This window comes from Phocoena sinus, chromosome 14, assembly GCF_008692025.1.
Source record: "Phocoena sinus isolate mPhoSin1 chromosome 14, mPhoSin1.pri, whole genome shotgun sequence".
Taxonomy (NCBI): domain Eukaryota; kingdom Metazoa; phylum Chordata; class Mammalia; order Artiodactyla; family Phocoenidae; genus Phocoena; species Phocoena sinus.
The window spans coordinates 61,571,402-61,597,972 of NC_045776.1; the positions used below are offsets into that span (position 1 = coordinate 61,571,402).

General features: G+C 43.1%; 1 protein-coding gene across 3 annotated transcripts in view; it reads right to left on the reverse strand.

Annotated features, from left to right (window-relative positions):
- PTPN2 (protein tyrosine phosphatase non-receptor type 2) overlaps nt 1-26,571 on the reverse strand; it is a 78,644-nt gene that overhangs the window by 27,231 nt on the left and 24,842 nt on the right. For all 3 annotated transcript variants that reach the window (XM_032602374.1, XM_032602373.1, XM_032602375.1), the window contains exons 2-4: nt 24,174-24,264; nt 8,278-8,378; nt 1,595-1,693 (exon numbers count right to left, since the gene is read on the reverse strand). In XM_032602374.1, coding sequence (XP_032458265.1) covers nt 1,595-1,693; nt 8,278-8,378; nt 24,174-24,264 — 291 coding nt within the window. The remainder of the gene's footprint in view (nt 1-1,594; nt 1,694-8,277; nt 8,379-24,173; nt 24,265-26,571) is intronic.

Genomic DNA, 26,571 nt, shown 5'->3' on the forward strand with positions numbered 1-26,571 from the left:
TAGAAGTATTCCAACAAGAGCTCCTGGAATATCACTATTTTATATCCCCTAATTAAGGAGCTAAACACCGACCAGCAACAGCTGCCACCATCATTACGCTGACAAACATTATGCCCCCACCCACAAGGTGACCTTCCCCCAGACAATTAAACCTGACTCTAGATCCAACCACTGTAAATATGATTTCTGATTTCTGGTGGCAGTCTTTTTTTTTTTTTTTTTTTTTTTGCAGTATGCGGGCCTCTCACCGTTGCGGCCTCTCCCGCTGCGGAGCACAGGCTCCGGACGCGCAGGCTCAGCGGCCATGGCTCATGGGCCTAGCCGCTCCACGGCATGTGGGATCTTCCCGGACCGTGGCACGAACCCGTGTCCCCTGCATTGGCAGGCGGACTCTCAACCACTGCGCCACCAGGGAAGCCCTGTCTTATCTTTTTATTATACTAATTATACTGCAGAATGAGGGATGAAACTTATAATCCTCTAGTTGGCAACGCTGCTCAAAATGTCCCAACTGATAGAGCCCCCATCACTTGAAGCATGAAAACCACTGTAAACGACTACGCTGACATTGCTGGATACTCCGGTATGTTAACGCCACTTCAGATCTGAAACAGACTAGAAAAACCTTCACCACCATTGAAAACTGGCAACTATTAATTTAGAAAAAAGGAAGAGGGATTTCCCTGGTGGTGCAGTGGATAGGAATCCGCCTGCCAATGCAGGGGACACGGGTTCGATCCCTGGTCCGGGAAGATCCCGCATGCTGCGGAGTAACTAGGCCCATGTGCCACAACTACTGAGCCTGCGTTCTAGAGCCCATGTGCCACAACTACTGAGCCCATGTGCCACAACTACTGAGCTCGCATGGCTAGAGCCCATGCTCCATAACAAGAGAAGCCCCCACTCGACTAGAGAAAGCTCGTGCACAGCAACGAAGACTCAATGCAGCCAAAAATAAATAAAATTAAATCTTTTTTTTTAAAAAAAAAAAGGAAGAATCAGGAACCTGAAAAGCAGAGTAGTCTAAGACCTCAGGGCTGAAAGAGACCTGACAGACAATACTTTCCAATTTGCATGTTTGACAGAAGAGGACCCTAAAGCCACAGAAGCTGAAAGACTTACCCAACGTCACACCACTAATTAGCACTGGGTTTACACTGCACTTCAAATGTCAATAAATTTATACATTTCCATACTTACTGCCTTGTGACCTAAGAGCCAACGGTAATTTATAAAGGTTTTAGAAACCTGTCACTTTAATCTTTTATAAAATTTCCAAGATTTTGATAATAATAAATTGTAAAGATTGTGATAAAGCCTACAGATTCCAAAGATCTAAATACCAGTACTAGCCAATACTGGCTCCATTATACTTATATCTTGGAGGGTAGTGGTCCGCAATTGTTATTTAAATATTTAAGGTAAAAAAGGAAAAGGATACATTAGCTCTTCTGGTCAGAATCACCCTGACCACTAGCCTTTAGCAATTAAAGGCCAAAACTAATGAATGAATATCCCAAAAGAAATAAGAAAATATTTATAAGTTAACAATCACAGGCAGTACACTAAGTTGTAAATATCAAGTATTACTCACCGATTCTTTCTCCACAATTCGGTTTAGCATGACAACTGCTTTGGTCTTTTGCTGCCAAACCATGAGCCAGAAATGACAACCTGTATTAGGAAGTGGACCCTGTAAGAACAGAGAAGGAAAAGTGGGTAAGAGAAAGGGGACAGAGTAAGGCTCCGAGGAAACTCCTTCAGGGAAGCTTCTCGTTTGAGAACAGTGTATCGGATCATAAAGAGTAAATCGAGACTTTAAATCCACTTGAACTAAAAACAGGTCTGTGCTAGTTAGGATTACTGATTATCAATGATCAAAACTGACTTTTATTTACTTAGGCAGAAAAGAAAATTTTTCAGGCTCTCAAGTGACTTTCAGAGTTGAGGGCTGGAGAACCAGGCTTGGGTAGGAACAAACGTTAAGACAAGATTTTGTCCAAAGAGGAGTGTGCTTGGGACAGTACTCCCAACCTGTCACTAACATCACCTGCTTTGCTGGTACTGCCATCCTAAGGTGGCTGTAGTACTCATGCACAACCTGTAAGCAAACCAGGGTCAAAATCACAGGCGCCAAGTTCTACGGGTTGTATTCTAGCTGTAAAGGAGGCAGGCAAAGGCGATTTCTGTCCCCTCCAGTCTCTGCCGCAGAAAGAGAGGCTCTGCCTTCCATGATGAGGGCAGCCCTGCAAAGGAGGAAGTCTGCACCAGCACTGGCCTGCAACCAACCCAAGTTAGCTACAAAGAGAATTCCAGAAAAAGCGGAAATTTCAAAGCACCTGAACCACTATGAAACTGTTAATCTACAAAACCAGAGAATGTGTAACCTCAAGAGCAGAGTTAAAAGGGGTAACGGTGCATATCACAATACTGCCATGGGGAAAACAAAATCAAATCATATTATGAATTTCCAATTACCTTCATATTTTGATTAATCGGTAGCACAGAGCAGAATAAAGGGCAAACAAGAGATGAGAAGGCCATGCCCAAACTTTAACTATTTTAAGTGAGCAAAGATTAACATGAACGAGGTTTGACTGTACCTCCAGGAACTCAACAAGCATTCACCTCGCAGGACACTGAGAGGCCAGGTCTGACTAGAGCTTCAGCTCCACATTGAAAATAAGGCAATTCAAGTGGTGCTACACTGAAAGCAGCTTTAGGGTAGTTGTATCCCTGGTGTGTAGTGGGTGTTGGGTAAATATTATTTGAACTAATAAACTCTAAGCTCTAAGTTATACCAATGCTAGAAAGGGATTGGGAATCCTGAGGAGCTGCACCCTCGGGTTTGAGGGACTGTTCCCCTCCTTCGGTGCATGTTATCCAATGCTTGAGTTACTTCCAAAACCAAACAGTGTGAAGGTAAAAACAGCAATGAGAAGAACCCCAGTAAAATGAATGCTGTTTCTTTTGTCTAAAAAAATGGACAGATCAGTTCACCAATGAAGTTGCTCCTTAGTGTGTTCACGCACATGTGCGCATGCACGCACACAGACACACACACACAGACACACACACACAGACACAGACACACACACACATTCTGTTAGTGGTTCTGAAATGGGAGAGGGTTTCTCAGCCCTTCCACTTACCAGCAATACTACCTATTTTTCTTGTGCAAAATGGAGATCTATACCAAGGGACTGATATATACGTTTTTAGTTTTCATAAAACTCAGAGGGAAAAGATGACAAAAATAATAAGCAACAAAGGACAATGAGAACAACTGCAGTTTTAATAAACACTTAGCATCTTTGGTTTTCTCTATCTTTTGAAATATTTTCTGTGCGTGTTCTCTGTTCTAACGTAGTAGATACAAAGGCAAAAGCAGTCTCAGATGTCAAAGAGCTTACGACAGAGGCAAGGAACGGAAACACATCAAGCACCACAACAGTAAGGGGTAAACCATCAGGTCTGCAGGAGTAGGAAGGATACTGGCGCAGAGCCTTAAAAATGAGGAGGGCACTGACATGGAGGAAGGAAGGGTAGGGAATCAGGATCCATTCCCAGCATAAGGCAAGGCATGTGCAAGTTTAGGAGACATCTGGGAAAAGACAGTTAGATTGCTGAGGGCAACATGGAGGTACGTGGTAGGAAACTGCACCTGCAGAACGGGAGGGTCTCGAATCCAAGAAATAGTCACCGAACTCTTCTTTAAGGAGTAAAGGGATACGACCAGATTCGTATGTCACAAAAAATAATTCTAGTGGAATTGTTAAAGATGGATTAGGGAGGATGGACTGGTGACAAGGAAATAAGTTAAGAAGCTACCACTTTGGTGCAGATAAAATTCAAGAGAGCTCTGAAGAAGGGCAGGGCAGCAGAACAAAGGAAAGCAGAACAAAGGACACATGAGGAGGACAGCTTTAACCCATATGAGAAAAATAGGAAGGGGGCTGGCATGGTTTAAAAAAAAAGAAAAAAAAGAAAGAGTTCGACATAGAAAATGCAGAATTTGTGACATCAATTGGTCACGTGGGTAAAAACACCCATATGGATGTTGAAAAATATAAGGCAGGGGGTGGAGGCAGGGGTGGAACTCTGTCAGGACACAAAAAAGCTCTCCAACATGGACAGGAGGTTTAAATGAGATCACTAGGGTATGAGTCAGGCATTTTCTTTTACATGATGAGATTTATAATGTTTTATAAAAGGGTTATTACTATCATTACTACTACCAATAAAAAGCAGTAACAAAAAAAAAAAAAAAAAAAAAAAAAAAAAGCAGTAACAAATGCCACAATAAATACTCCAGGGACTACTCACCACAGTACCAGGCACTATATGAGTTTTTATCAGCATTGTTCTATAGATAATAGAGATATATATCAATAATATAGGTACACACTTGACTCTTGAACAACACGGGTTTGAACTGCAGGGGTCCACATATAGGCAGATTTTTTTCAATAAATATACAGTTGGCCCTCTTATCCATGGGTTCCGCATCTGCAGAATAAACCAACCTCAGATGGCAAACTTAATACATGATCCATGATTGGTGGAATCTGTATATGTGGAATCCCAAGGACAGAGAAGGACAACTATGCACTTGAGCACCCATGGGTTCTGGCATCTGCAGAGGATCCTAGAGGCAAACCCCCCACAGATACCAAGGGACGACAGTACAGGCTTGGGGAATAAGTAATGTGTCCAAGGTCACACAGTAGTTTCAAGACAGCAGATCTGAATAATTAAGAGCAGAACCATGCAGTCTATGGAGACCGTGTAGCTTCACATCCTGGCCTCATTCCACTTGTTGCATGGCCTTGGTAAAGTTATTTGAAGTTCCTTTGTCTTTTTAGGTGATTCCTCTTGTTAACATAAGGATAACAATAGTATTTACCACAGAGGGTTATCCTGAGGCTTAAATTACACAAAACATAAAATATAGAACAGTGTTAAAAACTGCTAGCTGTTACTATTTACAACAGCCAAGACATGGAAGACATCTAAGTGTCCATCTACAGATGAACGGATAAAGAAGATGTGGTACACATATGCAATGGAATATTGCTAAGCCATAAAAAATAATGAAATAATTCCATTTGCAGCAACATGGATGGACCTAGAGATTATCATTCTAAGTAATTCAGACAAAGACAAATACTATATGATATCACTTACATGTGGAATCTAAAATGTGATACAAAAGAAATTATTAAAACAGAAACAGACTCACAGACAGAAAACATACTTACGGTTACCGAAGGGGAAAGGGGAGAAGGGATAAATTAGGAGTTTGGGATTCACAAATACACACTACCATCTATAAAATAACAGGATTTACTGTGTAGCTCAGGGAACTATATTCAGTAACTTGTAATAACCTACAACAGCAAAGAATGTGAAAAAGAAGAGATATAGATGTATGTGTGTGTATATAACTGAATCACTTTTTGTACACCTGAAACTAACACAGTATGGTAAATCAACTATAGTTCAATAAAATAATAAATAAAAGATTGCTAGCTCGGGGACTTCCCTGGTGGCACAGTAATTAAGAATCCGCCTGCCAATGCAGGGAACACGGGTTCGAGCCCTGGTCCGGGAAGATCCCACATGCCATGAAGCAACTAAGCTCGTGCACCACAACTACTGAGCCTGCGCTCTAGAGCCCGTGAGCCACAACTGCTGAGCCCATGTGCCAAAACTACTGAAGCCCGCGTGCCTAGAGACCACGCTCAGCAACAAGAGAAGCCACCACAATGAGAAGCCTGCGCACTGCAACAAAGAGTAGCCCCCTCTCCCTGCAACTAGAGAAAGCCCACGTGCAGCAACAAAGACCCAACACAGCCAAAAATAAATATATATATATTAATTAATTTAAAAAGATTGCTAGCTGCTAGCTGTTAATTTTACTTCCCACTAGGATGTGAAGTTCATAATGGCACTTTTTTTTTTTTTTTTTTTTCTTTTTTGCAGTACGCGGGCCTCTTACTCTTGTGGCTTCTCCCGTTGCGGAGCACAGGCTTCAGACGCGCAGGCTCAGCGGCCATGGCTCACGGGCCCAGCTGCCCCGCAGCATGTGGGATCTTCCTGGACTGGGACACAAACCCACATCCCCTGCATCGGCAGGCGGACTCTCAACTACTGCGCCACCAGGGAAGCCCCCATAATGGCAGGTTTATGAATGGCTGTTTTATTCAAACGATGCTGCCACAAAGTAGGTACTCAAGGCTTTGCTGGATGAATGAACATCCAACGAAGCAGCCAGACTGGGATTCAAATACAGATACTATGAATCCAGAGTTTACCCTCTTTCTTAAGATACAAAGGTTCAAAATGTGGTCCCAGGGAGTTGAAGTGATGAGTGTAGACTGGACGGAGGAAAAAACCTAAGTCAGAATCTTGAGAAACAACTGCATTTTTAGAGACTAAAGATGAGAAAGAGGAATGGATAAAAAAAGACTTGAAAAAAAGAGAGAAAGAAAGGGTGTGATAAGGAATCTAGGGTAATTATTCTTTTCTGTTTTTTATCATTATGGTTTTTTCAAATAGAAAGTAAATGTTTTTAACTCTAAAAATGAGTTTATTAAAAACATGAATGCACATAATACTTCAAATATTACAGAAAATGGGAAATTAAAGTCTTTTTTCCTAATTTCCAGAAATAATCAGTAAGAAGAGCAAGTGTATAATTTATTTAGCCAGCCCCTTGCAGACTGCTTCAATTCTACTATTTCTGGCCCTATGCTATTAAAATGAAGTTGTAACAAACATCCTCACATGTATCTTTATGTCTTTACGTATTAGACCCCTGAGTATTATAAACTTTTAAATCTCTGCTGATCTGACAGGAGAAAAGTGGTAACCGATTGCTGGTTTAAATGTATATTTCCTAATTACTAGAAAAGTTGAGCATCTCTTCATATGTATATTGTCTATCTTTATTTCTTTTCTTTGAACTGTGAATTTATGTTCTTTGCCAGTTTTTTTCATGGACTGTTTCTCTTTTCCTTTTTGATTTACAGGAGCTGCTTTACTTCAAGTAAAAAACAGTGATTAGGGCTTCCCTGGTGGCGCAGTGGTTGAGAGTCCGCCTGCCGATGCAGGGGACACGGGTTCGTGCACTGGTCCGGGAGGATCCCACATGCCGCAGAGCGGCTGGGCCCGTGAGCCATGGCCCCTGAGCCTGCGCGTCTGGAGCCTGTGCTCCGCAACGGGAGAGGCCACAACAGTGAGAGGCCCATGTACCGAAAAAAAAAAAAAAAAAAAAAAGAGTAATTAATTCTTGTTTCCTGTGAATTAGAGATAGTCTAACAGTTCATAGTTACATTAATTTGAATATCTTCTTACCATTTTCAACGGTTTTCACTTTCAGTAACAGGTTATTCTGATCTGAAATGGGTTCTTTAAAAATCTCAAACATTATAAATATACAGCTTATCTTTTTAAAAATTTAAGTATAGCTGATTTACAATACTGTGTTAGTTACAGGTGTACAGCAAAGTGATTCAGTTACATACATATATTTTTTCAGATTATGCTCCATTATAGGTGACTTCAAGATACTGAATAATACAGCTTATCTTCTGAATATTTAAAATTCATTAACTGAGGGAAATGAGAGCACTGTTAATTAAATCTATTATTTGATAAACAAAGGGTAGCTAGTGTGGATAAACCAAAATCATTTCTGCTATCTCAGAGTGGAAGAAAAGTGCTGTTGGAACATGGGTGTGGCCGGTGTGCTGAGACGCAATCGGGCAGGAGGCCAAAGGGGCAGCAGGCTCTTGGGCCGCCCTGTTGGTTGTCTGGGCACCTGGCTCATACCCTCACCTGCCCTGACATCCAAGGCCTGTCCACACTCTGAAAATACACGCCAGGGTGGGGCAGAGAAGAGCTTTCAAAGGGCCTCTCGTTCTGATTCAAGTGATGTAAAGAGAAGCAGAAGGTAACAAAGCATCAACAAACCAAGGCTTTGTAACCAAATATTCAATATAAAGCAAGGAGGACAACTGGCCAGAAGAGAACCGGCCTAGCCAAATTTCATGAACAACTTTCTTTCAGAGAACGTGTAACACTGAAGATTACTTTTATCTGAAATATACACAGCTGCAAAACATTATAACACCATTCATTACATAACAACAGAAAAAACTGAAATAGCATTTCATCTCCAAAAGAAGTCAGGACACACTTCTTGCTGGTGTTTTAAAGAAGACCAATCACAAGAATGGCGGTCAGGCATCGGCTGCACATCACACCACTTGCCTGTGTTAAGATGTAACTCCTCTGCGCCTCTTCTATGTCAACTAAGCTGGCATTAATATAATCATTTTCAGCATTTTGCAGTTTAACACGACTGTGATCATCTGAAACAGAGCATGACAAATCATACCGTCATTTCAAACTTGCATTTCTTTTTTATTTTAATATTAATTTTCTGGATATTTATAAAATGATAGAAGAGACAAAGAAAAATAAATTGGCACCCCAGTAGAATCAAATCCCAAATTACTCCCCTTTTTACTATTTTTTAAAAAGATTATTATTTTTGGCTGCATCAGGTCTTAGTTGCGGCACGTAGGATCTTTGTTGAGGCATGCAGGATCTTTCATTGCAGTGCACGGGCTTCTCTCTAGTTGTGGCACGCAGGCTCCAGGGTACATGGGCTCTGTAGTTTGCGGCACACAGGCTCTCTAGTTGACGCACGCGAGCTCAGTAGTTGTGGTGCATGGGCTTAGTTGCCTCGCAGCATGTAGGATCTTAGTTGCTTGACCAGGGATCGAACCTGCGTGCCCTGCATTGTAAAGCGGATCTTTACCACTGGACCCCCAGGGAAGTCCCCCAAACTACTCACTTTTTTAAAAGAAAGTACAAAGATGAAATCCTTTTGTTTGTTACTGTGTGTTAGAAGGAAGTGCTTCTGTTAGTGGTAGTTTAGCTGTTGTTTAACTAGAAAAATTGACCAAAGAGTAAAACATAGTAAAAGAAATAAAGCACCTATCTTTCTAAAAGTAAAAGGATGGTTAAGCTTCTTGATGCCTCAGAACTAATAAGTCTACCTACAAAATACAATGGCCTTGGGCTTCCCTGGCGGCACAGTGGTTGAGAGTCCGCCTGACAATGCACAGGACGTGGGTTCGTGCCCCAGTCCAGGAAGATCCCACATGCCACAGAGCGGCTAGGCCCATGAGCCATGGCCGCTGAGCCTGCGCGTCCAGAGCCTGTGCTCTGCAATGGGAGAGGCCACAACGTGAGAGGCCAGCGTACCGCAAAAAAAAAAACACAACAAAAAACAACAATGGCCTCAAATAAATAAGACCAGATCCCCACAGTAACTACATTTCATTTTCTTCATTCAACAGATGTGCATTCAACTATATATAAATAATTTTTAGCACTTAATTATATAATTAGATCAAGTGCTAAACTATATTTAACACACTTGGAATATTCCAATTCTTTAAAAGACAACTAAAGATACTTCATTACTTAGATTGTGTTATAACATTTTAGATATACTAGTTTTTTAAAGTGAAAATCTCACAGATTTAGAATTGATGCTAATTTAAATACGTGGAGCACAAAACTTTACCTATATCATTTTGGAGGGAAGAGAAGAGAAACAAGACACTGCGAGAGGAAGCACACGTATAATAACAGAACTAGTGTTAACTCAGAATTCTAAATATATGACAGGCAGAGGCATATGACTGAATTATAACCTACATGCATGTTTGATGTCTAACTAGAGAAAATGTTCTATTGTAAACTGCTCCCCTCAAGGCAATACCAAACAACCATTCTCTCTCCCACTTTTAAAATTAAAAAACTGTTCACATTATCTCCATGTGAAAGAAAATGTTAAATGGCTTTAGTTCCACACATCAATTTATGTGAGATGTTTCTGCTGGATTGAACCCAAGACCTCTGTAAATATTACACGTCATGTGCAAACAGGAAAAGCGAAGGTCTTGTTATAGTAAATCACTTATACTAGTGTTCTCGGAAAGATGATGTCAACAGTCACTTTTTTTTTTAAGTCATTTTTTTTTAACAGTTTGATCACTCTTTAACTGTTATGTGAGAGAGTAAAAAAGTCAGCTACATAATTAACAAAATAAAGACCATACACCTCCTAGATAACACTTATCAGAAGAATAATGCATGCTTTTAGAATGCTACACAATCCCTAAAATTCAAGTTCCGCCAAAATATAATACCAAAGGAACGTATTTCCTCATGCTGTAATCACAGAAAGAACAGAAACCCTGGAGACTAATCATATCTATCGCACAAGTGAAAAAAGCAATTTGGCAAAAAAAGCAAGAATCCATAGGCACTGTAGGTTCCCCTACAGGGCGCTGGGAATTCAGTTATCCGGCAAGTCATCCAGACCCTTCCACAAGCCTGGAGAAAGACCTCAGGGGTGTTTTAAGGGTATCTGACACCCTGCCTTCAGGACTTTGAACTGGGTTCACTGTTATTTTCTCTCCAGTGTTAACATCTATACCTGGTGTCACTCCAGCTCATTAAAAACATGAATCACACACCCCCAGATCCGTTCCCTGGAGCCCGAGTGCTGACCAGTAGGGGAGCAGGGTGTTACCTGAAAGGCACCCCCCAAAAGGAAGGTAATCCTTGGGAAAAGTCTAGCTATTTAGAACTGGCTACAAGTGTTGGCTGAACCTATGTTTTCTCCTCAGGACTGATTTTCAACTTTCAGCTACATCTAACATCATTTTAATTCTTCTGTTCCATTAAGAAGATTAATAAAAAATGCAAAGCATGTAACTTTTTGATTCAGAAGAGAATCTGTGTAGAGTAAAAAACGTAAGAGTTTCTTGTGTTAAATAAAACGTATCACTTTAACACTATCTACCAAGTTAAGTATAAACATTTCAGGAAGTGAAACTATCAAAGCCTTTTTATGAGTAATTGTGACTTAATGATTTATATTCTCTGGCAATGATAACAAAGAGAGACAAAGCCTCTTTTCCGACAAAGAACCACTTACTGTCTGGTCTGAAATATCTGTGAGGGTGACATGGGTCCCCTTAACACTTGAGGTCAAGTGTCTCCTCTCCCTGCCCGTCACGACTGGTCAGCCCCAAACCTGTGAACGGTTCACTCCAAACCAAACTTCTGACTTCTGAGTTAGAAAAAAACCGAGGAAGTTACAAGCTTTCTCCCCTCCCCAAAGCAGTTGATCCTGCCTAAGAATCTCTGAAATGAGACTACCAGATCAGAGTCCCACAACATCGGGGCCATCAGCACTTTATCATCATTCTAAGTGTATGGTTATCCCCCTCTTCCTTATCTTTTAAAGGATGCAGCAAAGGGAGAAAATGAAGATGATTCAAACTATATTGCAGGAGAGGCCACAAAAGCAACCAAACCACACCTCACAGGAAATCTGATTTCTCAACATCTAATAACACCACTAGCAGGACGATCAAGAATGCATACTTTTCTCCACAGTGGCATCATCGGGGTGAGGGAAGAAATGCACACCCCATGGACTGTGGCAATGAGCTGGATTAGGCAAACTTCCAACCATGAGTCCCCGCACCTCCCACCCGCAAACAGCCTGTTTTCTGAGAAATGGCTTCATCTGTCAAGAAATGACTGACTCTAGCTGTGGCCTGAGCTGACAACACAGATTAGCTTCCTCTTTCAATACTGTCACAATGAGCTTCCCCCCCCCCCCCCAGTTTCATGTTTTTTCATTATTGTAAAGACATCTCCTTATGGAAAGTCTTCCAGGTCAAACAGGAAGGGCTCACATTTATGCCGAGGCAGAGATCAAGAACAATGAACAGAAACTGGGCAGAAGACTGACTATCAGCACAGCTTTAACAGACTTCCTGCTTCAGGCTCCATTCTCAATGGGGGACAGTAAGCGTTCGGCACTGATTTCCACACCACGTGGCGCTTCCCAGCCAAGAATGTAAGCATCTGACAGATGTGTCAACTCTCTTTAATTCTACAAGTAGATACTGGAGGCACAAATAACACGAATTTTCTCTCATAAATCAAGCAATGAGCCAAAAGCAAAGCTAGGGCTAAAACCCCGTCAGCACTGACATGGCCATGTTAGTGGAGAAGAAACAAGCCATCGTGCAGAGGGTCAGCATCTCAGCTGTCTCCTCAGCAAAGTAAAACCATACGAGCTGAACGGTTCCTTTTCTGACGACATAACCAACCACGACAGCTGTGCAGGACTTTTCACTCCTGGGACGTGTCAGGTGCTCGCTGCTCTCCACCCTCACCCCTCATACCCTGAGTCGTGTTGTGCACGTTTTGCTGACACTCGGGCCAGTCAAGTCATCAGCCTCGACTGCACCCTAGAGAAGCAGCAGCAGAGGCCCAGAGACGCCCCAGATCCTCCCCGGCATCGCTGCCCACCCTGCTCTTTGCCTCAGGGATGACTTCCGCCTCCATCTCTGCACACACACCTCACCTCTTGAAGGCCTGGCCCAGGACTTCCCTTCTCTGATGGAAGCCCCCCTCCTGCACATCCCGCCCACCAGACCATGTGCTCTTTAAACTGACCACCTTCCACACTTGGTCAACACATACATGCCAGGAGCCAGGCAACCAGGACAGAGAGATAAGACATTATTTGTTTCAAGCTTTTTAAAAGAAAAAAAATCCTATCAGGAAATAAGTCCTAGTGCCGTACCATGCTGCGCTGAGTATGGTGGGAGCAGGCCAGGGTAAGAGGAGGGGAGGGGGCTTCCAGCAGGAAGAGCAGCAGGAAGAGGAGCACAGGGGCTGCCGAGAAGGACCAGGAGGAGGAGAGGCCCTGGCAACTCCGCACGAGCACCTGAGCTTCGAGGAAAGAACAAGCAGCGGACAGAGGACGGGCTGGAACGAGGACGGCCTGACACTCGGGCGGTCCCATCCATCGGGGCCCGTGGCACAGCTGCATGCACCGGCCACCAACAATGCTGTGTGGAGCGCACAAGTGGGCTCAGCCTCCTCCAAACGAGGGGCCAGCTGCCTGCACATATCCACCTCTCTGAATCCATCATGATTCCAAGTTCCTAAACTTGACAGGACAGTGTTAACTGGTTAAATTCTGCCTCCACACATCCCCAAACTGAAAAGGGCACCTTGAACCCACCCCAGAGTCTCTGAGATGGAAAGACTGGGAGGTGTCCTTACAAAACGGGTAAAAGTCACCACTGTCGCTTGAACACGGACACCTTTCCTCTTCGACAACATCTATAAAACAAGACATGGGACTTCCCTGGTGGCGCAGTGGTTAAGAATCTGCCAGCCAATGCAAGGGACACAGGTTTGAGCCCTGGTCCGGAAAGATCCCACATGCCATGGAGCAACTAAGCCGGTGCACCACAACTACTGAGCCTGTGCACTAGAGCCCGTGAGCCACAACTACTGAGCCCACGAGCCACAACTACTGAGCCCGTGCTCTAGAGCCCACGAGCCACAACTACTGAAGGCCGTGCACCTAGAGCCTGTACCCTGCAATAAGAGAAGCCACCACAATGAGAAGCCCATGCACCACAACAAAGAGTAGCCCCTGCTCGCCGCCAACTAGAGAAAGCCCACTTGCAGCAATGAAGACTCAATGCAGCCAAAAATAAATAAATTAATTAAAAAACAAGACACACCACGCTTTGGTCTCACACAATCAGTGAGCAGCTCACCACTTTCCTTGAAGCTCAGATCTCTCCTTCTAGGAGAAAGGAAGGGAGAGGGGGTTGGGGGACGAATGGTATTTCCCTTTCATCCACAAACCCAGGCCCCTGGAACCCATCAACACTCCTGGGGAGCTTACCTTCTCGCAAAGGGAGACAGCAATAAGCAAAATAATTAAATATTTTTATTACATGTTATACAGTAATAAACCCTATGGGAAAAAAGAGCAGAGTAAAGGGCAGCTGTGCTGGGAAGGGGGGCAGGTTGCAATTCTAAACAGGTGGTCAGGTTGGGCCTCACTGTGACAGTGACACTGAAGCAAAGACTTAGAGGAGGTCAGCCACATGAATATTTGGGTCAAGAGTGTGCCACGCACAGAGAAGAGTGAAGGCTTTGTGATGGGTACGTGCCTCACGTCTGGGGATGGCGACTGCGGCACAAGCCCCGTGAACAAAGGGAAGAGAAGCGCCTGAAACTTAGGTTCAGAGTTGAGAGATCCTGTACTGATTCATTAGTCTCAACTCCTAAATCCAACTATCAGAGAATAGAGGCTTCTACTTCCGTTTTCTCGTAGCACCTACCAGCACGGTGTCATAACAATTTAGGCTAGCAAGTGGTCAAGCATTGTTTATACAATGAATTCCAGAAAATGTTCATATTCAAACTGCTAAGCTGTAGTAGAATTTTTTAGAATGACATGTCAGTATTAAAACACTCTAAACGTCAACAGGAGGTGAAACTACAACTGACTTGAGGAGTAAAGTAATTCAGCAAAAAACAAGAGCTCAGAAAGCTTCAGGACTTTTTAGTAGAGGCAACTGGAATCATGTGGCCAGATGAGAGAGAACAGTGAGGGAGGCGAAGGGGCGTGGGTGTGGCCCCGGGGTCTTCTCTGGCTCCATTGGCCCCCATGGCCGAAGAAGCCGCTGTGACCTGCACGGAGCAGGGCGGCCCCCGGAGGTGCGGGCCCAGGACCCGAAACCCAGCACTGGTCTCCTGGGCCTCTTTCTCGTCCGTTAAGAGGAAACAGCCAGACTACACTCGTCCTTCTCCATTATTTCTACTGACTGACCCTCATTTATACTCTAAACGTGTCAAGTACAGAACTCCTCAAAAAGTCCTATTTTATCTTAAAAATTTACAGAAACTTAAAAATTCTACTTTGCTATGTATCTATATTTTAATATATCAACCACTCCTTCCCCCAATGCCCGTTCTGAGTACAATGGATGGTCCTGGAGGATGTGCCCGGCTTCCTCACTGACTTAAGGGCTCTCCCTGCAGCCCCGGCACAGCTCCAACACCAGAGCTGTCCACGTGACGTGGTGGCTACAGGTGGGGTCTGCCGTGACGAGGCTCCAGCCCGCTCAGCGCCCAGGCCTCAGCCATCGGCATGGCCAGGGACCCTGACAAGTTCACCGCATCCCATCCCCGCCTTGCACAGTGCCCTACCCAGGACCCAGTTCAGGAAGGCCGTGAAATCCAGAAACCTGGAAAGACACTGGAATAACCCTCAGACCTGATCCCCGTCTCCTCTTTTGCAGGCATCACTCGTGTGGAGCGGCTTTATCGCGTGTGCAAACTCATGCACCTGCCACCACAAGCTCCTCTGTGCCCCCTTCAGAGTCTCTCTTCCCCGACCCCGTCCTGACCCAGTGATCTGCCCTCTCCCGTAACGGCGGCACCATTCCCAGAACGCTGTATAAATGGAATCACGCAGGAGGTAACCTTGAGACTGGACTCTGCTCAGTGGGAGTCCTCTGGGGCCCACCCAAGCTGCTGCAGGGCACGGGGAGCTTCCCACGGCAGGAACAAAAGAATCATGGTGTGTTGACCACTTAGCCACTGATGGACACTTGGGTCGTTTCCAATTTGGAGCTCTTACAAACAAAGCTGCTCTGAACACCCATGTTCACATTTCTGTGTGGACATAAGATCGCAATTCTCGGAGATAAATGTCCAGTAGTGCAGCGGCTGCGTCATATAAGGTAATCAAGAAGCTGCCACACCACGTTCCAGAGCGGCTGCACCATCCACCGTCCTCCGTCCTCCCCGCTGCACAGGAGATCCAGCTTCTCCATGTCCTTGGAGTCTGCAGCCCTGTCATTTCAACTCCTCTAGTATGTGTGTCACAATCACTCACCACCATGGTTTTAATTTGCTTTTCCCTAATGGTTAGTGATGTTTTTCGTGTGCTTATGTGCCATCTACGTTCATCATCTTCTGCCCATTTCTGAACTGGACTGTTTGGGATTTTTACTGCTGTATTTTCAAAGTTCTGTATATATTCTAGATAAGAGTTCTTTGTGGTTTATAAATATTTTCTCCCACTCTGTCCTCGTCTCTCCATCCTACTAACGGGGTCTTTCACAAAGCAAAAGTTTTAAATTTTGGTTTAGTCCAATTTGTTGATATTTTTTCTTTTATGGATTGTGCTTTTGATATCATGTTAAGAACTCTTCACCAAAAACTAAAAACGGAGATAGAACCAAAGGTCAAAATCCTAACAGTTAATGAGAAAACTTTTAAGTAAAAGAGCTGTCTACACAATGGATTTTGAGAATAAGTGCATTTAGTCTTTATTTTTATTTTTTTTTTTTTATTTTTATTTTTTTTTTTGCGATATGCGGGCCTCTCACCGCTGTGGCCTCTCCCGTTGTGGAGCACAGGCTCCGGACGCGCAGGCTCAGCGGCCATGGCTCACGGGCCCAGCCGCTGCCACGGCATGTGGGATCTTCCCGGACCGGGACATGAACCCATGTCCCCTGCATCGGCAGGCGGACTCCCAACCACTGCGCCACCAGGGAAGCCCTATTTTTATTTTTTTAATGGCTTAAAAAATTTAATTAATTAATCAGTTTATTTATTTATTTACGGCTGCGTTGGGTCTTCATTGCTATGCGAGGACCTTCTCTAGTTGCGGTGAGCGGAGGCTATTCTTCCTTGCAGTGCATGGGCTTCTCATTGCAGTGGCTTCTCTTGTTGCGGAGCACGGGCTCTAGGCACACGGGGTCCAGGAGTTGTGGCACTCAGGCTCCAGTAGTTGTGGCACACGGGCTCAGTAGTTGTGGTGCATGAACTTAGCTGCTCTGTGGCATGTGGGATCTTCCTGAACCAGGGCTTGAACCCATGTCCCCTGCACTGGCAGGCACTAGGGAAGTCCCACTCTTTATTTTTAAACTTTAGATGTGATGAGGAAGAATGTTAGCAAATATTTACAGAACAGTTACCATAACATTTAAGTTATATCTATACTTATTCTGATTACTATTATACAATAGTTTTTATCTAAGTGTGCTTAGCAAGAAAGATGACAAACACATTCTTGTCACGTATAAAAATGTTTTCATAAATTGAAAGTCTATTGTCTTGTAATTCTGAGACTATCAAAATGTTTATTAATTACTTGTCTGTGAATTTTCTGGATTATCTATGAAGAAAAAAACCACATAATTCATAACTGTAGTAGTTTTGAAACATGCCCACAGTTCTTTGTGACAACTCTCCCCTCTTGAACCCGGATGACATGGTACCTCGCCCTAATGAACAGAATGTGGTGCAGGTGATGTGTGACTTCAAAGGAGAGGTGACACAGGCAGTGCAGCTCCCGGCTAGACTCCAAGGATGCTCACTCCTGCAACTCAGGGGCTCCCAGTTAGGAATTCCAGGTCATGTGGAGATGCCATGTGCAGGTGTTGCAGCTGACAGTTTACCACTGGGTGAGGGTCCAGGCGACCCAGCCCGGCCACCACCTGAGCCATGCTGCCTGGGAGATGGTGAGCAAGACCCGCCTGCGTCCAGTCAGCCTCTCGATTCCAGACATGGCGAGTGACTGTTAGGGTCTGAGGGGGTTAGTTAGACAGCAGCAGTTTCCAATCCTATGCCTTCGTTTCTTATTCTTCTCTTACTGTAGTGTCTGGGACCCAAAGTACAATGTCAAGTGGAAGTGGTACTTGTGGGCACCCCTGCCTTCTCCTCGAGTTTTAAGAATGTTTGTAACACATTATCATTAAGAGTGATGTGACTGTAGGTGTCCTCTCATGTTAGTTACAGAAGTTTCCTTCTGTTTCTAGTTTAATACATTATTTGTTTTTAATCAGAAGCAAGAACTGACTTTAAATAATCTTTTTGCCTCTATCGAGATATTCATATGGCTTTTTCTCCTTTGCCTTGTTACTAAGGTTAATTACATTTATAAGACTGTCTAATTCTAAGCCACCCTTACATTGCTAAAATAAACTTAATACAGACACTACTGTATTCAGTTTTCTAACCTTTCTTTAGGATCTTTACATCTACATTCATGACGTAGATACGCCTGTAACTTTTATTCCTCTCACTAAACTTTTCTAGTTTGGACATCCAAATTATCTAATAGGCTCACAAAAGGAATTGAGGAGTATTCTCTTTTTCTGTTCTCGGGGAGAGTTTTTATTATTATTAAGACACGCCTGTTGGGACTTCCCTGATGGTGCAGTGGTTAAGAATCCGCCTGCCAGTGCAGGGGACACGGGTTCGAGCCCTGGTCCAGGAAGATCCCACACGCTGCGGAGCAACTAAGCCCGTGGACCACAACTACTGAAGCCTGAGCGCCTAAGAGCCTGTGCTCTGCAACAAGAGAAGCCACTGCAATGAGAAGCCCGTGCACCGCAATGGACAGCAGCCCCCACTTGCCGCAACGCAACTTACAGAAAGCGCCGCGCAGCAACAAAGACCCAACGCAGTCAAAAATAAATAAAATAAATAAATAAATTTATTTTAAAAAGACACACCTGTTAAAGCATCTAGTCCCAGTGTTTTCTTAGTGGAAACATTTTTAAAATTAATTTAATTTATTTAGCTGTCACAGGTCTACTTAGACTCTACTTCTCCTTTAATCTGTTGGTAAATTCTATTTTTCCAAGAGTCTGTTCCATTTCTTCTAACTGATCACATTTATTGCCATAATTGTTTGCAGTACTCTAGCTTTTTAATTCCTTTTACATCTGTATTGATGTTTCCCTTTTTTCTCCCAATGCTGTTTATATGCACCTGTCTCTGTATTTCTGGGGTTTCTGTTTTGTTTTTAAATATTTACTGTATGTATGTATGTATGTATGTGTTTGTTTATTTATTTATTTAGCTGCGCTGGGTCTTAGTTGTGGCATGCAGGATCTTTGTTGTGGAATGTGGGATTTTTTAGTTGAGGCATGTGGAATCTTTTTAGTTGAGGCATGCAGGATCTAGTTCTCTGACCAGGGATTGAACCCGGGCCCCCTGCATTGGGAGCATGGAGTCTTAGCCACTGGACCACCAGGGAAGTCCCTGTCTCTCTGGTTTCTATGTTTGTTTTATTTTTCTTGCTCAATCATGCCAGTTTATTAGTCTTATCAAGGAACTAATAATTTGGTTTTGTCTGGTCCTTTGATTTCTATTCTTCTTTTATTTTTGTATTATTTCCTTTCTGCTTTTTTGAGGGGGGGCAGTTTTATTCTGTTACTTTTACTCTAAATTGGGTTAGACACTTAGCACTTTAATTTTCAGCCTTTTGTTTTAATATAAACATTTAAGACAGCGTATTTTTTTGCAGTACTCTTTTTGCTGCTTTATTCAAGTTCTGATAAGTAGAATTTTACCTATTGTTCACTTTTAAGTTTCCATTATGATTTCTTCTTAACCCATGAATCATTTAGAAATCTTTAAATCTCCAAATTTATAGGAATTTTTATCTTTTTATTAATAATCTATAATTTAATTGCATTACGGTCAAAGAACATGGCCTGTAAGACAGTAATTCTTAAACTGTTTTAAGAGTTACTTCCACAGCCTAGTCAATTACAAATATTCCATGTAAGTCCTAGAAGAATGTGAATTCTCTAATTGTTGGAGAATAGGTTCTATATATAACATCTTATATATTTTTCTTATTAAATAAAGCTTAACTGTGTGGTCCAAATCTTCTACTTCTTTACTAATATTTTGCCTTAAGAAGTCTGTGAATGGGCTTCCCTGGTGGCCCAGTGGTTAAGAAACCGCCTGCCAATGTAGGGGACTCAGGTTCGAGCCCTGGTCCAGGAAGATCCCACATGCCGCAGAGAAACTAAGCCTGTGTGCCCCAACTACTGAACCTGCGCTCTAGAGTCTGCGAGTCACAACTACTGAGCCCACGCACCACAACTACTGAAGCCCGCGCGCCTAGAGCCTCTGCTCCGCAACAAGAGAAGCCACCGCATTAAGAAGCCTGCACACTGCAACGAAGAGCAGCCCCTGCTCGCCGCATCTAGAGAAAGCCCACGCACAGCAACGAAGACACAACACAGCCAAAAATAAAAATAAATTAACTAAATAAATGAAAAAAAGTCTGTGAATATAGAATTGTCAATTTATTTCTGTAATTCTATTTATTTTTGCCTTATATACCTTGAGACTATTTTATTAGGTGAATACAAATGTCACAGCTGATACTGCCATGTGTATTCAGAGTAGCTCTGCCATTTGCTGAGATCTTTTTTTAGGAGGTGGGGAGCACAGAAAGCCTGCATGTCTTCCTTACTTCCTCCCCACCTAGCAATTTATTTAAAAAGTGTGTTTATTGAGAATCTTCTTGTTTTGTGGCAGTAAGAAACTATGGACTATCTAACCTGCCACATTACTGGAATCAGAAGTCCATGTGTTACTTTAAACACTGATGGATGAACCTTGAGGGCATTATGCTATGTGAAATAAGCCAATCACAAAAGAAACACTATATGATTCCATTTCTATGAGGCACCCGAAGTGATCAGACTCTGAGAAAGAGGAAGTAGAATGGTGACTGCCAGGGGCTAGGGGAGGGGGTAGGGTTTCAGTCACACAAGATGACAAGAGCTGTCATACAACAATTGTGCATACAGCCAACAACACCGTGATGGACACCTAAAAACTGTTTAAAGGGTAATTTATGGTATGTGTTTTTACCACAAAAACAAAACAAAACAAAAAACTACTCTTTCACCTCCTTTTAGATCAAATAGTAAACTGGGATTTCTACGTGCAAAGCAAATATAGTAAGGAATATTTCAAACTCTGGCAGCTGTCTCTAACAGTACAAATACAATTCTCAAAGTGATGACTACAACCTTTCTTTTCTCAACCAACCACCTTCTGGCCAATCTCTTCTACAATTACCTCATGGTTAAGTGAGACAAATAAGGCATCTTTTCAGTCATGGCAATTATACAAAGACTGTAGACTTCTTAAAATTCTTTCTATTTCAAAATACCCTTCTTTGGGACCTGCCTGGCAATTATACAAAGACTGTAGACTTCTTAAAATTCTTTCTATTTCAAAATACCCCTCTGTGGGACCTGCCTGGCTATCCAGAGGGTAAGACTCTTGAGCTCCCAATGCAGGGGGCCCGGGTTCAATCCCTGGTCAGGGAACTAGATCCTGCATGCATGCCACAGCTAAGAAGCCCACACACCATAACGAAGATCCCGTGAGCAGCAACTAAGACCCGGCACAGCCAAAATAAATAAATAAATAAATATCAGAGGAAAAAAAACACCCCACAAAATACCCCTCTTTGAATATGTACCTCATATTCATACCTTCAAATGTAGTTTCAAGCTGGGCATATAAGAATCACGTAAGGAGTTTGTTTAAAAATACATTTCCAGACTTGATGAATCAAAATCTAGAAATATCTGTGACTCTGAATTAAAAACAAACAAACGAAAAACAATTCCTTTTGATTGCTTGCAAACATGTCATTGTCTGCTTTGCACTCAGTATTATCTATGTTTATTTCCTGTATGGATGTTTAGAAATTCTTTATATGAAAAATAACTGCTGGTTTAAAATAGACTATTTTAATAAAGTAAAAAAAAAAAAATTATCTTAAAAGCCGCCCCTAACTCCTTAAGCAGAGCTGAGTGCCTCTTCTCGGCTCTACCAGCACTGTGCCATCTCCTGACACACAAAGCACAGCAGGCACGTACACACACATACACCCCACCCCACACTGCACATATGTTGTTGGCAGGCAGGGCGTGTGGACTCACGGTCCTCTCAGGCACAGCACAATGGCGGACATGCAGCTGGTTTTCAATACACGTTTTCTGAACCAAGTCAACAACTGTACAGGACTCTGTGTAGAAATGATCTAACGACTCTCAATCAAGAAAGGTATATCAGCATCACCTCAGGAACTTTGAAAAAATACCTATTCCCAGGTCCACCTGGATTTAGTGGGAGTCACCAGCTCCATGACCTCCTCTCCTGTGTGAGGATAACACCCCTGAGAAGTGGTTGTTTAGATGGTATTTGGGGGAGGAGGACTTTGAGTGAAGTTGGTCAAAGAGAGAGGAAGCCTATTCCAAACGGGAATGACATTCGAAAACTGTTAAAAACAGGGCACGTTGGTGCCAAGTGAGTCACCAAAACAAACAATTTGTAGGAAAATGGCTACAAAAGGCCTTGTGTGGTAACGCTAAAGCACTTTAACTTTTCATAAAACTGAGGAGCACGACTGAAGACAGTAGTGGAGGACAGACTTGCATCACACAAAGATTGCTCTGGATACTGTGTGGGGGTCAGACGGAGGTGGGAACAGAATAGAGACCAGTTAAGAGGCTGCTGTAATAACCCAGGCCTGAACCAAGCCAGTATGAACAGAGAACAGATTTGAAATATACTGTGGAAATGGAATTATAATTACTTAAGTCACCAACCAGATGTGGGAGCTGAATGAGGGAAGAGAGGTCTGAGTTTCTGGCTGCAGCAAGTGTGCGGCTAGTGGTAGCCCTTATGAACATGGGGATAAAGCAGAAAGAACAGATTAGGGCTGGGACTGAGGGACTGTGGGGAAGGAATTTGAGCCTGAGGTGGCTACAGCACATCAAGACAGAGAAGTGCGTAAGTGGGTCTGTAGCCGAGAATAGAGACGTAGGCTGCAGATGAGATCTGGGGTCAGAAGCAGAGAGATGGCAACTGAACTCACAGAAAATGAGGCCATTCACACAAGTAGAAGAGGGGGAGACAGAGCCAGAGACAGAGCCCTGAAGACAAAGATAACTGAGGAAGAGAAGTTCTGAAAAGGCGTGATCAGCCAGAGAAGTAACAGCAAAATCAAGAAAAATATGGACTTAGGGAAGGAAGGCACGGTTGACAATGTCGGAAGTCACAGAGGGCTAAGAAAAAACACCGATGGAAAGTCCCTCATTGCATTAGAAAACTAGAAAGCGCACAGTACTTTAGAATAAAAGTTTCAGTGGGGAGGCTGGGGTAGAACCACGGCTGAAGAACGCGTGGGTAATGAGAGTGGAGAGAGACAGGGTGGTGCATGCTTCTAAGATTCTGTGTGTGTGTGTGTGTGTGTGTGTGTGTGTGCGTGTGTGCGTGCACATGCTTGTGTCTGTGTAGGTGACAAAGCGATAGCTGGAGTACGATATGGGGGTTGAGGTCGGAAGAGATTGGAGCACATCTGAATAATAAGGGAAGAGAGTTATTAGAAAGAGGTTGAAGCTATGAAGAAGAGAGGTGATGGTGGAGCGTGAGGCCCATGAGGAGGCACCTGGCATCGAACACAAATGCAGCACACCAGCAGCCCTAAAGAGGATGCCTACACTCACCCACTGAAACCAAACATGCAAATCCTCTGAGCAGTAAGGCAGCCTAATTCAATATCTGAAGGTGGGATCGATCAGAACAAAAATAAAATCACTTGATGAACACATTTTTAAAGCCCTGGTGTTACAACTGTTCACAAAACCCTGTGTCTGTGTGTGTGTGTGTGTGTGTGTGTGTGTGTGTGTGTGTGTGTGTGCGCGTGTGCGCCTGCACATACATGCACTCGCACGGCAGAATCTAAGTCCAACCACAGGGAACTGTTACATAAAGATTGACCTGCCCAAAGCCACTGTGGAAGCCACTAAAAGACTGTGTTCAGGACAGGAAACGTCTACAACATGCGACCACACGGGAGAAAAGCTGCAGGTCAGTGCGTGCAGGATTCCAGCTGAATTTAAAAGAATGTACATACACATTTACACAGACAAATACCAAAAGAATATAAACCCAATAGTATTTGCTTGTTTTTAAATGATGAGAGTTTTTCCTTTACACATTTCTATGTTTTAAAACTTTTCAAGTAGTAGTGAATACACACTACTTTTGTAATTCGGGGGAAAAAAATTACACCAATAAATATTTTAAGTAATACTTATAAAAGCTATGGAATAATATGAAAAGAAGTAGATATATATGACTACACATATATGATTACAATTATTTAGAAAAGAGAGAAATCATATGTAAGAAAAAAGGCTGGTAAGAAATACATCAATTAATGTGTTGGAGGAGGAAATAATTATGGGCAATTTTCCTTCCTTCTACTATTTTATGCCTTGAAATTTTTCTTTAAAGAACATATTTACATTAGTATGAAAAAAAAAATCACCATACTTACCAACCCTGACCTTTTCCACCATGTCCCGCCTCCTACGACACACACACCCACACCCCCCACAAGTACTTACATGGGCTTACATCTCTGTATCTGTTTCGATTTCTGTTTTCTGGAAACTTGGCCACTCTATGAGGATAGTCATGGGACTCACTGCGAATTTCCTTAAAATAACAAAAATATATTTTAATATTTCTCTTAAATTTTATATAGCAAAACAGATACTTTCCTAGCCAGTATAAAATAACTTTCAGGCTTCCCTGGTGGCGCAGTGGTTGAGAGTCCACCTGCCGATGCAGGGGACACAGGTTCGTGCCCTGGTCCAGGAGGATCCCGCATGCCGCGGAGTGGCTGGGCCTGTGAGCCATGGCCACCGAGCCTGCGCATCCAGAGCCTGTGCTCCGCAGCGGAGAGGCCACAGCAGTGAGAGGCTCGGTACCGCAAAAATAAATAAATAAATAAATAACTTTCACTGAGCACTTAGTATAGGTCAAGTACTATGCAAAGCACATCATCGACGTGACCTCATTCAATTCTCATAACACCAGTGGGAAAGATTATCTTCCCCATTTTGTATGTCAGGGGTGACAGGCTTTCAGGAGTTAAATGATCTACCAAAGGTCCCACATCTAGTGAGTGTGAGACCCCAGGACTGAACCAAGGTCCTTCAAGCAGAAGGCTCTGCTCTCATACACGTTCACTGCCCTGCCACGTTCAACACCTACAGCAACGTTAACAGTTCATGTGACAACTGAGGCAAAGGAGGAAGCTAAGGTTACCACATCATACTCAAATTTCCAACTAAACTCTCTGAATATTATCTACCTATATTTCAGAGCTTCTATCTTAAAATTTTAATCTATTTCTTTATCTTCATGCCATATAACTGTTACTTTATTCTGAGCCCAGGTATTCTCAAATTTTATTTCTAGAGCTACAAATGCTCATTTTAGGACCCTTATGGTTCTTGGTATTCCATTACAGAAGAACTTCTGTGCCAGTATGCCTGCACTAGGCACTCAGCTACTTGCTGTATCCATCATGACCAGCTTTTTCTCCCAAATGGAACATTATTCTAAGAATTCAGATAAAAACAGAAACATACCAAAAAAAAAACCCAAAGAGTATGCATTAACAGCAAAAATTAATTTGGGCTTTCGCTCACACTACCATGTCTGGAGAAACAGTATTTTAAAAGTTAGGCACCAAGATTTCCCTGGTGGTGCAGTGGTTAAGAATCCATCTGCCAATGCAGGGGACACAGGTTCAAGCCCTGGTCCAGGAAGATCCCACATGCCACAGAGCAATGAAACCTGTGTGCCACAACTACTGAGCCTGTGCTCTAGAGCCCGCGAGCCACAACTACTGAGCCCACGTGCTACAACTACTGAAGCCTGCGTGCCTAGAGCCCGTGCTCCGCAACAAGAGAAGCCACCGCAATGAGAAGCCTGCGCACCGCAGTGAAGAGTAGCCCCTGCTCGCTGCAACTAGAGAAAGCCCGCGCACAGCAACAAAGAGCCAACTCAGCCAAAAATAAAATAAAATAAATAAACCCATTAAAAAAAAAGTTAGGCACCAGGTAATTTTATAAATTAAGCATAAATAAGTTATTCAGGTAATTTTCCTACCGTCCTGCCTGCCACCACCCAACAGCCCTAGGATAGGTAACTTTCTAGCTCATATTTTTTTTTTTTTTTTTTTTGCAGTACGCGGGCCTCTCACTGTTGTGGCCTCTCCCATTGCGGAGCACAGGCTCCGGACGCGCAGGCTCAACGGCCATGGCTCACGGGCCCAGCCACTCTGCGACATGTGGGATCTTCCCGGACCGGGGCACGAACCCGTGTCCTCTGCATCAGCAGGCAGACTCTCAACCACTGCGCCACCAGGGAAGCCCTCTAGCTCATATTTTTACCCAATGGGCCTTCTAATACCCAAGAGTAGGGAACAGAGACCACCTCTCGGCACAAGAAATCACAGCCTCTTTGTGCAAAGAGCATGGGGGTTCAACATATGTTGGTGCAGTCCTTTTGGAAAATGCAATCTGCCACACACACAGGAACAGAAACACACACATACACATGTTACAATTGTTGCTACTGACTTTTTAATGCTACTCTCACACCCAGCAATCTTGCTAAGCTCTCTAACATTTGGTAGCTGGTTCTGAATCTCTCGATACCAGCCAACAGTGATAATTCTGTCTCCCTTATACTTCGTATTTCTCATTCATACATCTTATTTCTTTTTCTTATCTAATTGCATTGGCTAGGACCTCTTATTCAATGTCAAATAGAAATATTTTTTCCCTGATTTTGAAAGAACTGCTTCTAAGGTTTAACCACTAAGTGTAATATTTGCTTTAGGTTTCTGGTGGATACCCTTTTCAGGTTAAGAAGGTTCCCCTCACTAACTTCTAGTTTACTAAATGTTTCTTTCACCATGAATGGGTGTTGAATTTTACTCAATGTTTA